General features: G+C 48.2%; 2 protein-coding genes across 2 annotated transcripts in view; one reads left to right on the top strand and one right to left on the bottom strand.

Moving 5' to 3' along the window:
- The window catches only part of PSKH1 (protein serine kinase H1), a 31788-nt gene extending 26951 nt beyond the window's left edge, over positions 1–4837 (top strand). The window contains exon 4 of the mRNA XM_075101903.1: positions 3497–4837. Within this exon, the coding sequence (XP_074958004.1) occupies positions 3497–3814 (318 nt within the window). The 3' untranslated portion in view covers positions 3815–4837. The remainder of the gene's footprint in view (positions 1–3496) is intronic.
- Positions 4838–12445: 7608 nt separating this feature from the next.
- CTRL (chymotrypsin like) lies at positions 12446–14634 on the bottom strand. The gene is given in 9 exon segments (XM_075101907.1): positions 12446–12725; positions 12892–13025; positions 13460–13534; positions 13537–13572; positions 13575–13638; positions 13742–13832; positions 14066–14136; positions 14317–14420; positions 14583–14634. Coding segments are annotated over 9 exon segments (789 nt in total). The 3' UTR covers positions 12446–12563.
- Positions 14635–14688: the final 54 nt, after the last annotated feature.

Raw genomic sequence — 14688 nt, 5'->3', positions numbered from 1 at the left:
TCAAACTGCCTTATGTTTGAAATCAGCTCAAAGAGGAACAGGGGTGCAAGATGAACAAGTATTGGTCACTTCTCTTCATTTTTGTGCCACAGAAGAAAGGAATTTGTCATTGCGGCTGTGAGATTAAAGGCAAAGCTATCTGATGGAGTTCAGCTGATGCCATGTTTCATGGCCACTGGATGGGAACATTTTCCTCCCAAGCTATTCTCTGTTTCTCCTCAGAGCAGCCAAGGGGGCAAAATCTCCCCTAGGTCACTTTGGTCCTGTCATGTGAGCGTGCCTTGTGTCCTGCACACATATCGTTCTTGGTGTTCCCCAAAGACCAGTGTCAACTTTCCCCAGCTCTTACACAAACTCCTGCTGCTGCCTTGCAGTATTCATTGGGAGAGTTCCTGGGGTTATGCTAAGTTAAAGCTGCTGTTTTGCCGACTGATGCAAGGTTTCTGGAGAGTGGATACATTTCTCCAGGGACTGGGGTTGAAAATTGCTAAATTCATTCCACTCAGTGCTTCAGTAGAATGTTGCTCTACATATTTTTAAAGAAAAGACTTCAGTGAAATAAAACCAAAGATGTGTGTGGTGCAAAAATGAAACCTCAGGCTGCATAAACAGATCAATAAACTGATTTGTGTTTGCTGACCAGAAGAAAGATCTAATTCCAAGTACTCAATATTCAACATTTGTGGTGAAACTAGAGTAATTGGAATAATGAGAAATCCAGTTTGATTTTGTTTGGAGTTTATTCTTTAGGTTTTGTTAAACTGGACTGGTGCAATGCACAGGTATCTCAAGGCTTAGGCTGGTTGTGTGTCCACAGTTTGTAGGTCTTCAGACTGATATGTTCTTCATGGATTTCTTCAAATTCTAAATTATCACATTTGCTATCTTCTAATATGACTCAAAATGACTGAAGTAATATTGTTCCTGGTGTTTAGAGGTGTTTCACCCACCACAATCTCCTGCTCTGTGTCAGACAGCCATCGGTTGACTGAACTGTGAATGCATCTGAACAGCAAAATAGCTCTCAGGTTGCCTCAAGTTCCAGATCTGTGCAGTTACTGACATCTGCAAGAGGAAATAATGCTTTCCTGTGTGTCCTGAAGACACATTTCCAAGAAAAGTATTGTTGTGTCAGTCCTCAAGTATTTTTTGTTGGAGTGCATCTCTTGCATCTTTTTGGATTTAGGTAAAAAAGAGAGGATGGAGATCCTGGCATGATTATCTCTATGAGGGACAATATTCAGAAAGGTAAAAGGTTTTAGATAGATGGGAAGAAATACCCCAGAAAAAACAACGAAGTTGTTTCAAGGTATCTAAGTTATCTCAATTGCTGGTTACAGTAACGAAGAGGGTAGTAGAGAGTTCTTAAAAAATTATAATTGCAAGGAGAGTAGAATTGTCACCAGCATTTAATATCACTTTGAGTTAAAGTCAGTAAATTGGCTAGACGTATTGTTAGCTTAGGTGTCTCATTAGCATTGTTTGGAGAGCAGAAAATGAGTCCTCTTTGAAGGAACCAGAAGGGGGCGAGCTTGCTTTCTGCTGGGAGGAGGGGAAGGGAAGGAGTGATTCGAGGTTAATGGGGTGTAGAGAGGTAATGGTGAATTTGTGATTTGTAACTATATGAATAGCTGATAACTTAAAAGAGTCCTTAAAAAAAGCTACATAAAGTACTTTTTAAGAAGTTTTTGAAGGCAAGCCTGGTAAAAGTGTAGGCAAAACCTCTTGTGCTTGGGTATCATTTGGATCTGTCTGTCTATGGAAGAGGGAACCCAAAGGTCATCTGTAACTGGGGTTCCAGAGTTTAAAAGGAGGGTGAGGTGTTGACCTGCCAATTGACATATGGTACAACCCTTGTATTGTCAGAGATTGTGCCAATAAAGACTAAACCCTGCAAGTTGATTCCCTTCACTGTTGTATAACAAAGGAGGTACCTTATTCAGAAGTCTGATAGGAAATCTACAGGCGTGAAATGCGATTTATATCCCCCTGTGGCAGAGGCAGATTTGGGTTTTTGGTTCTGGTTTTATAAATAGCGTAAAGGCTGAGTTCTTCAAAAGGTCCATAGCTCTGCAAAACAGACCAGTGTGTTCAATTGCAGTTGTAACCTTTATTGCAGTTTTTGCTACATTTGAAAATGTTTTTTTTGCTATTTTATTTATCCTCTGTATAAAGAACACTTTAATGAGTCTCTGATCAATGATTGTCCCTGTTCTATTCTAACAAGTGCCTGTTTTTTTCTTACCATTCATTGTCAAGATGCATTTCATCAGCTAAGAAAAAGTGATTTAAGGCAAGTCATTATGAACTAATTATATTTGAAAACAGTAGACACAAAAGCTTGAATTTTAAGAAAATTTTCTTAACTGGTTTTTTTGTTGAAAGGTGGAGGGGAATGCATTTTGGACATGGTTTCAAAGCACAGAAGTGGTGTCGGATCCACAGGAGAAGGCTGAGCTTCCTTCCTGAGTGCTCTGGCTCTAGGCAGTAGAACTATTTCCATTTCTATCCTGAATACGATCAGGAACATTTATAGTTTTTTATTCCTGTACCTGTATTTTCTTTATATCAGGTAGTTCATACCATTTTCACTCCCTTTTCTTGCATTGTTATTGACAGTGATCATATATCCCACTAGCTAAGCTGAGTATGCCAGACTGTTTTAGTCACTGCTTGTAAAAGATGACTTTCTGTACCCTGACCACCCTAGTAGCCAGCTCCTTAGCTAGAGCTTGAATTCCTCTTTCCTGGCCACTGCACTAACTGTTGGTGGAGCAGGGCTGGGAGCAGTGCTGTAACTCAGACCATCCCACCTTCCCTTACAAAATCAGCTCATGGATTAGCTCTCTTGCCTGTGCCTTTGACACTTTTGAAAGAAATAACTGCTTTTGTTAGCAATAAATTACAGACCTCAAAAGAATCAAGCATACCTTTTTTAGACCTTTTGCGCAAGGAAAAGGTGTTATAGCTGACCGTACAGCTGGTGGACCCCGAATTTTAAAATAGCTGGGTTCTTTTCTTCCTCACCAAACAGAGAGAGGAATGAAAGACACAGAATAGCAGCCATTATCTTCTAATAACAGCCATGCTGTTCCCACTCAGTTATATGTACATGACTTTATTGTATCAAAATCTTCACTTCATTGCATGAATCTGCTCAGGCTTTTTTGAATGCCACTTGGTACGTGGTTTCCATATACTTGAAAAATTCAGTATTGGTGGTTTCAGGAGGGGTGAGACCCACACAACGCCCAGTGATTGCAGAAACCTGGTGTTGCCCGGGTCCATTTGACACTTGGGTTTTTGTGCTAGCTGTCCTGCCTCCTCCACTCCGCTCTTACAGTGGATTTTGCCACAGTTTTCTTCCTAGCTTTGTCCACAGTCCAACCTTCATCTCATGCTAAAGGAAATGTTCTCAATTCTCACGTTAGTCTGATACTTTGTCAGAAATTAAACAATTCCAGCAATGTATTTGTATTTTGTATTTGTATTTCAGCCCTGGCCCAGTGTGTCCAACCTGGCCAAGGATTTCATCGATCGTCTACTCACAGTGGACCCCAGTGACAGGATGACAGCCCTTCAGGCCCTGAAGCACCCGTGGGTGGTCAGCATGGCAGCCTCTTCCTCCATGAAGAACCTGCACCGTTCCATCTCACAAAACCTCCTCAAGAGGGCATCTTCCCGCTGCCAGAGCACCAAGTCCGCACAGTCCACCCGCTCCAGCCGCTCCACCAAATCCAACAAATCACGGCGGGTTCGGGAACGTGAGCTGCGAGAGCTCAACCTGCGCTACCAGCAGCAGTACACTGGCTGAGCACTGGGCTGGGACCTGCCAGGCGTCTTTCCAGATGTCCTCTCTGCAGTGTAGGTGTGCAGCACCCTTTGCTGCACACTGGCTCAGTGAGGAACATCCAGGTTGCGCTCTCCCTCCCTCCAGGTGTCCCCCCCCATCCATGAGGACGTGTCCACCCGTGTGGAGGAAAGGGAATCTCGTGGTGGCCATCACACCCTGCGAGCTGTGCCATGGGGTCTCACGCAGGAAACGGGGGAGCCCTTGTGGGCTCAGAGTACAGCTCAGAGCCTCAAGTAATACACAAATTAAGGAGCTACCTGGGGAGAAGAGCTCTTTCTGTAGCCCAGGAGCTTGGTTATTCATAGTTATTTATTAATTCCAGAGCATTAAGTTTCTCTCACTTGCATATGAAAAAGAAATCACTTTAGATGTATGTACATGCACGTATGTGTATGCACATACATGTGTGGGTGTGTATATGTATTTAAAAATTATATATACACAAAATTTGACCTGGTTTAGTCAGACTCTGTGGTGCCTTTGCAGTGAAGCTGGTATGAGTCACATGCAGTTAGAAGTAGGATAGCTCTGACTCACTGGTGTGCTGCCCACCAGCTCCTCATCCCTATATGGTGCTGAGGAGATGCCAGACAGCAGTTTTCCATGATGGCTGGGAAGCTGTGAGGTTTTCCCCAAGGGCTGCCATCCACTTGATGACATCAAGGGTTTACTCAAGCTGTGTGAGAGCTGCCGTGAAAATTGGCAACCACGCTGACATGCTGCAAACTTGGAGCTGTAGTCCGGTTCCTTTGATCCAGACTGGGTGGGCGCTTCCGATGGAGGGGTGGGAAGAGGATCATCATGCTGCAGGAACTTCATGAGATGTCTTTGGCAAGGCAGGTTTTTGGGGGGTGCCTTGCTGCCCCCCTGGAATTATCCTTCTCCCATTTGCAGCAAGACCACTGGCTACCTTGCAGGGTTTGTTTTTCTTGCTGTGGTGTGGCCCTGTCATGTCTGTGACCTGTTAAACATCTTGTGCCCTTCAGACTGGCGTTACCAACTGCATCACTTCACCAAAACTTCGGTGGTTCCAGGTATTGCTCCCTAGCTGCAGATTTTATGGGGTTCCCCTGGTGTGCATGCCTGTCCTGCCCCAGTCTTGCTGTCCCTGCTCTGGGACAGTGAAGGGGTGGTGGGAGCTGTCAGGATGGCCACAAATGGCTCCATAGCTGTCAGGGGAGGTCCAGTCCTGGAGTCTCAGCAGTGATAATGCTCTGCAGATATTGCACAAACACCTAAGAGCTGTTAGGTGTGACTTAAATTCAGCAGGAAAAAGCTGCCTTTCAGGTTGCCTTGTGCTGGATGGGTGATGTGGGGGCCTCTTGTGAAGGACCTCTCAGGGGAGGTGGGGGCTGTAGGGCTGAGCTTTGTGCAAGCCTGCTGAGATATCTTCCCAACTAGCTAAAGCAGCAAAGCGGGGCTGATGGCACAGTCTCAGGGTGGATTCGGTCTCTTGTGATAACAGAGGCAAGATCTGTGGTGGAGCAGAATGCTGTTTTTTGAAACTTTCTGTACAAAGCCATACTGTTTGCTTCATTCTGTGCATTTGGGAAGTGTTTGCTTAGCTCTGGGCTGGAGCTGAAGGCTGTGCAAACTCAAGGGGCTAGCGAGCATGGCCTTTCCACCCAGGATTGATGTCTGTGTGGCTGTGTTTTAGTGTCAGCAAGGTTTTAAGTGGTTGGTTGCGTCTCCAGGGAGCTTTTAACTCTACTGGCTGCAGCCTCTCTTGGTCAGCAAACAGCAAAACAGCAAAGCTTCCATGGGAGAAGACTGAGCTTTCTGTGCTAAGGAAAAAAGGAACTTCTAGGGATGTACTTCCCATCCCAGAGCTGGGATGGGCCATAACCACTGTGAGCATAGCTTGATGTGCCCAAGCGTGCGGTGGGGAATATGCCAGAGGAAACCTGAGGACAGCCAGTATGTGTAGCGGGAGTGAATTCTAAGTCCTTTGCATGGTATTGCATATTATTTTGAAAACTCTGGATCCTTTGCAGGCTGCCCTGTCTCTGAGTGGCCATTCTACCATATCACATGCAGTCTTTCTTCCATCAGCATTAACAGATACAGCAGAATTACTAAAAATTGGGTTTTTTCAGCACTGTGGACTGCAAACCAAAAATGTTTCTTCTGCTTCTGTTACCTTCTCACATAGTCTTCCCTGGCTCATGACCATGAACTATAAACTAGACGTGATTTCTGACAAAAGAGGCAGCTTGCCACATTTTGCTTCATAAACAGTTCAGTGCCCCTCATATTCCTGCAAACAGCTCTTCAGAAGCAGCAACCTCTCTAAAACAAGTATAAACTGGAAAATTGTTCTTCCCCTTAAGAGGTAGCAGGATGCTCCTCTCAGAGGGCTTCTGGTTTTGAGCCATCAATTGTAAGAGTCTTCCATGCGTTTGGAGCATCACACCCAGGCACTGTGATCTATGTCCTGTCCCTCCTGGGTTCTTTCATGGCCCTCCCCAGATTGTCTTGCATGTTTATCCTTAAAATAGGTATTTTGTCTATGCAAGGAGGTCAAACTGATGAACTGAGCCAAAACCTGTAGAACCTGAGACCCTTTCCTTTAACCACTAGACCATCAAAATACACAGATGTTGTGCAGATGTCTGGCCACACTGTTCCTTCATGCGTTCGCTTGTGAGGGGTAGACGAAGGTGGAGAGGTCAGAACGTTGAGCTCTGGTCTGAACACGCGTGTTTCTCCAATTTCACAAAGCAGAACAAGAATCTTCTCAACTGTGACAATTTTTGCTTTATTGCTCTTCTCAGCAATTGGTTTTTCACCAGAAAAAGTTCAAAGTGGTGGTATTCATGGTGAGTTTTGGGGTGGAATATGTTTTGGGAAGCAAGATGGTGCTATATAGGTACCTGACAGTGTCAGTTTTCTGTGATGATACTGTATGACCAGGGAGGTGAATTGGCGGAAGAGAGGATCCTTCACATACATGAGCAATACTGGATAGATGCAGCCTGCCTCTTTGTGGGATGGAGATGTGGTCCTCAGGCGTCCCGCTAGTGGGGAATTTTGCACCAAAGAGGACTAAGTCCACCCCCAAAGTCTTTGGCTTTTTGAGAAAAAGAGCTCTCATTCTCTTTACAAACAAAATGTTTTCTTGTTTGCATGGAAAAATCAGTGTAAACATGGGGAAAATCTTTATGGGCTTTCTTTCCATCATTTGAGTATGGCTCAATCCCTCTTCTTTTTCTGTATCCAGTATTTGCAGGAACCCAGACAATAACTTGTGTGGGCAGAGGGGAGACTAGCAGAGCTCTGTCCAAGTGTCCCTTGGAGCCCTCAGTGATCTTTCTGTTTTCACTCTGTCTGGAAAACTGCGATAGTCCAAATGCTATGTTGCAAGGTCCAGCTCAAGAGCGATTCCTGGGGTGCTTTTATCCTTGCAGTTATGGCACGTTTTCAGCTGGGTCTGGCAGGGAGGACATGTGAAGTGCTGTAATTTTGAGGAGTGGTTCAGGTGCCTTCAATCTGTCCTCTAGGAAGCTCTTCACTGTGAATTATCTTGATCATCTGTTGTCATTTATATTCCATGTGAGCATCTTGGCTCTCGGTTTGTCTAAGCCTCAGGAGTTTACACTCTTCAGGAGTGCCTTGTTTGGGGATTTTAGAAGTTTAAATCTCTCTGAAACATCCTTTTTTCTGTTTACTGTTTAAATCTCTTTCTGTGGCTCTTAATGGTGGTTCTTAATTTGGCTCGCAGGGTTTTTTTTTTGAAGACTTCCTCTGGTACTGAATTAGCCAGGAGAATGCAAACCGGTAACAAATCCATGTTCCAGGCTGTTGCTGAGTTGCAGTCTTTATATTAGCTGGGATGCAAATCTCTGTAACAAAGTGCTTTTGTTTTCTGTACTTCTGTTCATACAATGCAAATGAAGCTGGAATGACACCTAGTGGCAAACTGTAGTGTGTCCTTGTCCAAGTACAGCCCTCTTCTGCTTCCATTACTGCTGTTCCTGGGTGAGATGCTCCTACAAGGAAGAATCTGGGTTTGGTATGCTGAGTGATGGTCCTGGACCACACCCACAGTCGTAAGTGTTCAACAGCTTTCTCAGTGTGGGACCAGTTTATCCTATACTGATCCCAAAACCAGCATTTTAGCCCACCTGGGGATGAGTGTGAGTCCATGTGCACCCACTGGAAGGGATGATCAATGCTGGGAAAAGACCTGTGCAGTCAACCCACTAGTGTCTCGAGATGATGCTTACCAGCACCCTATCTTGGGGAAACGTCTTAGGAGATGCTAGGGGAAAGTGAAGCCTAAAGATGCTGAGGCTAGCAGCAGTAGGTTTGGAACTTTCTCCCATCATGAGACACAATGGAGCAGCTCGGGGTGTTGCTCTCCAGTGTATTGTGTTTCAGAGAAAAGCAATTTTAAGGACTAGACGGAATTATTGTTGTTTGTCTTTTGGAACTTAGCAGTACTGTGTAAAATAAGCTCATTGTTTCGTCCTGTTTTGTCCTCTGGAGGAGAGAATTAGGGCTTCAAAGAATGTGGCCTATTGATTCCTCGATTTTTTTTTTGAGCGTTATTGGTAATGAATGTGAAAAGGTCTTCCAGAAATAACATTAGGTGTTCTACAGACTTGTTAAGCTTTGCATCCAGATTTTTGAGTGGCAATATATTTTTGTATGCATTTTGCTAAACAGCAAATCAGTTGTCCATGTTTGCTTTACCTCTCACCCTTCTCAACCTTCTAAAAACCAACATGTCAACCCAGTGGCAGTAGAAAACCCCTTTCCTTTAGTCTCACTTTAACAGTGAGATTGTGATAGCATCCAGATGCTCCTGCCAGTTGCTGGATTGCATTGTTCTTGGAAGCATACAGATATACGTGAGGGACAGCTTTACAGCTTTGTGATGAGAGTAAGCCCAGACAAAAGGGCTCTGACCTGCTGGCTTTAGTAGTGATGTGGAAACCAGCTGCCGTGTAGGGTCTGCATTACGTATTTGTTTTGGAAATGATAAACCCTCAAAATCTTAACTTCTTCGGAATTTGGATATTTTCTTCTTTTAGGTCAGATATTTTCTGCTCTGGTTGTTTACATTCTTTCTTATGCCCTGCTCCATTTCTCAATCCTGTTTTCTACCTGGGTGTGTGGCTGAAGTACTAATATAGTCGGCTTTTGTGTAACGCACAAACTGGAATAGGAATCGTGGTTAACTCAGCAACTGGGTAGCAACTCTGGCTTTGGCTCTGCAGGAGCCGTGGCAGGCCCTGGAGCAAGGTAAGAGCATCTGTATGGTGCCTTGCAGGTGGGAGAAGGCTTCCTTTGAGGACCCTGTGGTGCAGGCTCAGCTTAAGAGAATCTTGTACAACTGAGGACAACTAATGCGTGGCTGTTACAGGCCTTTTATTAGATTGCATGGGACCATAGTCTTAAGTGGCAATACTAAAGATTTGGAGGGTTCAAGGTACAGTTCATTAAAATACCAATTGTTTGACTTAATTTAGTTTTCTAAGTGATGCAAAGCAACACAAAGATTGGCTTTTGGAAGGGATCACACCCTCTGGAGGAGTAGCAAACTGTTTTCTGGCAGCAGTGTAAGCCCTGGGATTTGCAGGGAGGGTGGTTGTATTCTGGCCTCTCACCAGCTTGGCTTTGTCCTGGAAAATATCACACAGTGCCTGTACTGCTTGGTGCCGGATACCCAGCCCCAGGTTGCCCACACACTCTTGGGAGATTTTTGGTGCTTTTTCTGACCACTCAGTCTCCTCTTTTCAGCCTGGATTAAAAATGCAGCTCTTGGGTGCTGCCGTGGCAGGTGCCTGCATGTCAGCTGTGCCTTACTGAGCAGTAAATCTGCAAAAAAAAAAAAAAAAAAAGCTGCAGGGATGTGCGGTGGCAACAGCGTCATGGAGCTTGGTATCTTCCACCTTCTGTTTCCCTGTGGTGGAGGGATCATGGGAGGCAACAGGCTGCTGCCTGCCTGGTGACACTTTATCCTTCTTCTGTTGTCCTCCCCTGCATGGTGATACTGTAGATCCCTCGTGTGCAATGGGCAAGCTACTCGCTGCTGTTGCAAATATCGTTGCACTGTGTTTGCTGAACGTGGAAGGGATCTGCAGCCCCAAAGAGGTATGTTGGAAACGAGCAGCTCCTGTGAGCATGCCCAGATGCCTTGAGTTTTCCTGTGGCCTTTCACTACGGAAAGACACCTCCCGGGAAGCTCTCAGGACCGGAGGTCTTCCAGCACTTGCTGTTATTTTTGGTTGCCAAATTTCCGGTGCTGTCTTGGAATGGTTTGGAAGTAAATCCAGTTGCGTCCCGTTAGTCCCTTGACAGGGCTGTTTTGAGAAGGATCCGGTTCTGTGACTTGCCTTTCGAGTCCTCCCTTTACACTAAGGACTGTCTTGTAGGAAGAGGTCTGAACCATTGTAATTAGTCTGTAACGTTATGATTAGAGTGTAAAGAATTATTTATTTTGTGTACTCAGTCTGCTAAACACGTAAATGTATTGTGTGTACCCCATGTCTCCGCTGTCATTACTTCTGGCGCATGGATGGCACGCGGGCTGACTGCTGAAAGGCACTGCTTTCCGGGCTGTGAACAACTGTCAGTAAATCCATCGAAAGCCAGGAGCTGCTCATCCCTCTAATGTATTCTTGGAGCGGAGCAAGAAGCTACCAACGTGCCCATAAAAGAGTTGCAGTTTTCTTTAGTGCAGCTGCCAGGCCAGGAGCTGCCTGCGAGAGACCTCGTGCAGGGGTCGGGTGTCCACAGGGATGCTCCAGCTAAGCTGGGCACTCAGCCTCTTACTGGAAGGCAGGGTTTAGAGGCTGAACAGGCACTTTGGGACATTTTATTCACTTTTCTTTGGCTGCAAGGTGGCAAACAGGGCCAGAGAAATACCCTGGTTTGCCCACAGCAACACATCACCTCTCCAGTTTCACTCTGAGCAGCTTTTATAGGTGAACATGCAAATGTCTAATGTTAAGTGAAAAATGCATGCCCCTTTCGAACCATGTCTTCTGGGAAGGAAGCAATTTTTCAGGGGTGAGGGACCCCATCCCAGCAGTGGGGGGATGACAGTGACCTGAACACAGAGCAAGTGACCTGTAGCACTGCAGTTGATCAATTCCTGTTTGAAGCTCCATGTGGCCGCCAGTTTCTTCTGCCCATACTGCCCATCCCATTTCTGACATTCAACTGTCTTTAAGGACATTTAGGAGCTAATTAAAGCACACTCCGAATGTCATGGCAGACCAGTGGGACTGGTGTGTACCTAGTGCAGCTGCTACTGCTGTCCTTAGGGGAGATTTGCAATGAGCTCAGCCCCGTGCCCATCTCCCCTGTGTCCCAGATGAGACTTTCCAAGGCAAAGGAGCCCAAGCCAGCAGCTTCACGGGTTACTCTGCAAGCCCCTGTTCCCCTGCATCAGTTTACTCCAGTTGCTCTTGCTACCTGCAGAGCAGACCACTAAATGAAGCTAAATTTTATCCAACTAAACTAAAACTTAGCAGCCCTGGGCTGTGTTTGAGCAGCTTTTATTTTTTTTCAACTCAAGCAAATGGGCCACACTCTTTGTCTTTACCCTCCATTCATGATCTGTAACCCTTCCCATGGGTATGTCTCTGCGTAGCATCATGCTTTCCCTGCTGCTGCTTGATATGAGAGTGATTACAACATTTTGTGGGCTGAGATTCACACAGCAAAGGTTTTGTGTCACATTCACCTCACTGGTAAAGAAAAAAACCCTACACCTCATGCTGGGACCATCTGATCCTGCTTCTCTCCACACTCACCTTGTGACCAGCTCTATCTGGAGCTACCAGGAATCACTGACCATGTGTGAATGCAAGACTTTTTTTCTTTTTTGGCACCTGCCATTGTCTCAAGAACTTGTTTGGGTGAAAACACTGCTTTCTTCTGTTGCCTGGCCTTGAATTGTGTTTTCAGCTTCAGATTTTCCTTTGGGATGACTTTGAGTTTCCCGCTCTGTTACCTGACAAACCTGTGTGCATGAAGCAGTGTGCTGTTCTCCAGCTGCCCCCGTCCACCTTCCTGGAGAGCTGGGGCTGCCATTGGCATTTCAGCTCTGTGTTCCCAGGCTGCTACACAAGTTACAGCTTCAAACTGCAGGCAGGGATCTTTCAAGATCCCGTGCACCCACCAGCACCTGCCCTCAGTTGCAGGCCAAGAATTGTTTCTTTGTGCTGGGCCTGGTGAGCTCTCTAATCCCTTCCCTGGAGGAGCTGATGCTGGTGGGAGCAGCTGGTGCTGGAGACCTTGCACCTGGGTTGGTGGCAAGGCTGTTACAGGTTAACATCACCCACCCTCAATGCTGCCATGGTCTCTGGGTGGTGCCAGGGTGTAGATCGGTGCGCTTGGTGGACTGCCTGAGCAGCCCTTGAGCCGCAGCCAGCCCTGCTCCCCCTCCGCCTGCACACCATGTCTTACCTTCTGCACCTTCCCCGTGGGTCCCAGCTAGGGGTCAAGCTCCAGCTCTGGGAGGTGCTGGGGTTCAGGAGGGGAGTACCCAACCACAGGGTGCCCCAGGCTTCCCCCATACACCTTCACCCCAGTCTGCATCACGATAAGAAAGGAGCCAGAGGCAGTGCTTGGCACAACCAAATGCTGATGCTATTAGAAGTGAGGGGCCTTGCTTCCAGCTCAGCCCCTTGCCAGCTCTGCTGAGCTCACCATGCCAGGAGCAGTGCCCAGCAAAGGGATCCCTCTGGCACCAGTTCTATTCCTGAGAAATAGCGTAGTCAGTCCAGTTTCAGAACTGGCTTACATGGGCGTAGATGGCAGGCATGTGAACGTTGCAGTTGGCGTTTCCCCAGGAGACAATGCTGATCAAGGTCCAGACATTCCTATTCTGGTATACCAGAGGTCCGCCAGAGTCACCCTGCAGAGAAGACACCTGCTTAGTGGTCCTGGCACCCCAGCCACCTGGTCCCTTGGACACAGCCAGTTGCTATAGCTTAAATCTCTGGTTCCATAAGATGCAAGACCCCACGTGTCTTCTTCCTTCTCCACCCTCCCTGTGGTGCAGCCTGACCTCGGTTCCTTACCTGGCAGGAAGAGGTGCCAGCCCCACCAGCACAGAGCACGAGGCTGGTGATCCGGTTGCCCCAGTACTGCGTGCACTGGTGTGGGGAGATCAAGGGCAGGGTCACCTGCTGCAGGCATGCTGCCAAGGCTTGGGCTAGAGGAAAGAAGCACCATTAAATCACCTGGCTATCAGTGGGTCATGTCGGGCCTTCAGGAGCACAAATGCACCCTGGTCAAGCTCCTGCTGGTGCTCCCAAATATGGGTGCTGTCATGCAAAGCATCTTCCTGCTCCGTGCCAAAGTTCCCCTTCTTCTCCAGGCATGATCATCTTGTGCAAGCCGCCCCAAGCAAGGGCAAGCTTGTGCCTGTGTGCAATCACGCCTGGGGTATGCACATACCTGCCTCCTGAGCACACAGCTACACCCGTGCTTGCACCAGCACACATGTGTGCACACTCATACATGCCCAGACATAGTTACTCAACTGCCCAGCTGCTCCATCCCCACGTGCACATGAGGTGTCACCCCTCCAGGTGCCCATGGGCACCCCTGGACTCTGCAGAACCCCTGAAGCCACGGTGTACATACAGTCGGTGTTGGTGCCTCCCCAGCCGGTGGTGACACACTGGGGGTTGGTGGGCAGAGCCTGGTTGGTGGGGGCAGGCAGATGGGGGACACGTGGGGTCCCAGCTGGGCAGGCGAGAGAGTTTCAGCAGGGTGATGTCATTGTTGAGGTTGTAGGGGTCCCAGCTAGGGTTTGTGATGGCCTGGTGAGAAATACCGTAGGGCTTCGTCCCTGCCTTCTGGGAGCAGCTGCAGCACAGAGCTGCAGCCCCATGCCAGGATTGCGGCCACGTCAGCCTGGCTTACCCTGACCATGGTCTTCACTTGAACGGACTGCCCGCTGGAGCCAAGGTCATATTCCCCAAGGCCGACAATGTGGGAGTACGGGCTGCAAGAGGTAAGGGAGTCAGGGGGACACACAGCAGCCGGCACCCAGGGTAGGAGCAGCACCGGGGGCTGCTGTGGGAATGGCACACTGTGCTCAAGGGAAGGCACCATGGGGCTGCTCAGTTCCTCGGGTGCTGGCGTTTGGGGCTGCCCCAAGTGCCGCTCAGTGATGCCCAGCTGGCCCAGAGCTCCTGCTGGGTGATGCTGGCATGGGCTGGCTGAGCATTGCTCCTCACTTGAATTCAGTGGGCAGCTGCGATGACCCAGTTCTCGTTGATCAAGGAGCTGCCACAGAAGTGGGATCCTGAGTGGGTCTAGGGACGAAAGAGGGAGGAAAAGCTGGGGCTAGGCAGGCTGACCTCCCCAGCTGAAGCTGGGGATAGGCAGGGGGTGTTGCAGGTGCCCTTGGTGCCTGCCCACTTCCCAGCCCTGGCGCCCGGCTCGCTGTGCCGTGCTGCTGCGGTGCCTGCCCGGGGAGTGGGATGGTGCCGTACCTGCAGGGACACCTGCCAGGGCCATGAGCCAGGCACCACGCTCTGCCCGTTGACAATCCTTTCACTGTAGTGTACTGAGGAGCTGATGGCAGGCACCCTGCAGCCTCTGGGAGAGGCAGAAGGGCACAAGGGTGATGCCCGGAAAGCTCAGGGCTTGTGCCCAGGGGCTGCCTGTGCCAGTGTGGGTGGCTCTGTGTCACCGTCCCTGCGGCACCCTGGTCCTGCTGCACCCTGAGGACCTCCCCACACCTGCAGGCAACACTTACCTGAGATGGTGCTGGCAAGGGCCAGGCAGGCAACTGCCCACAGAAACGCCATTCTGGGAGGACACGACTTCCCCGGGACCACGAGGTTTATAGCAGCTAGGAGCTG

Source organism: Phalacrocorax aristotelis, chromosome 8 (assembly GCF_949628215.1).
Source record: "Phalacrocorax aristotelis chromosome 8, bGulAri2.1, whole genome shotgun sequence".
In the NCBI taxonomy this organism is placed as follows: Eukaryota; Metazoa; Chordata; class Aves; order Suliformes; family Phalacrocoracidae; genus Phalacrocorax; species Phalacrocorax aristotelis.
This window is presented reverse-complemented; position numbering and strand designations above follow the sequence as displayed.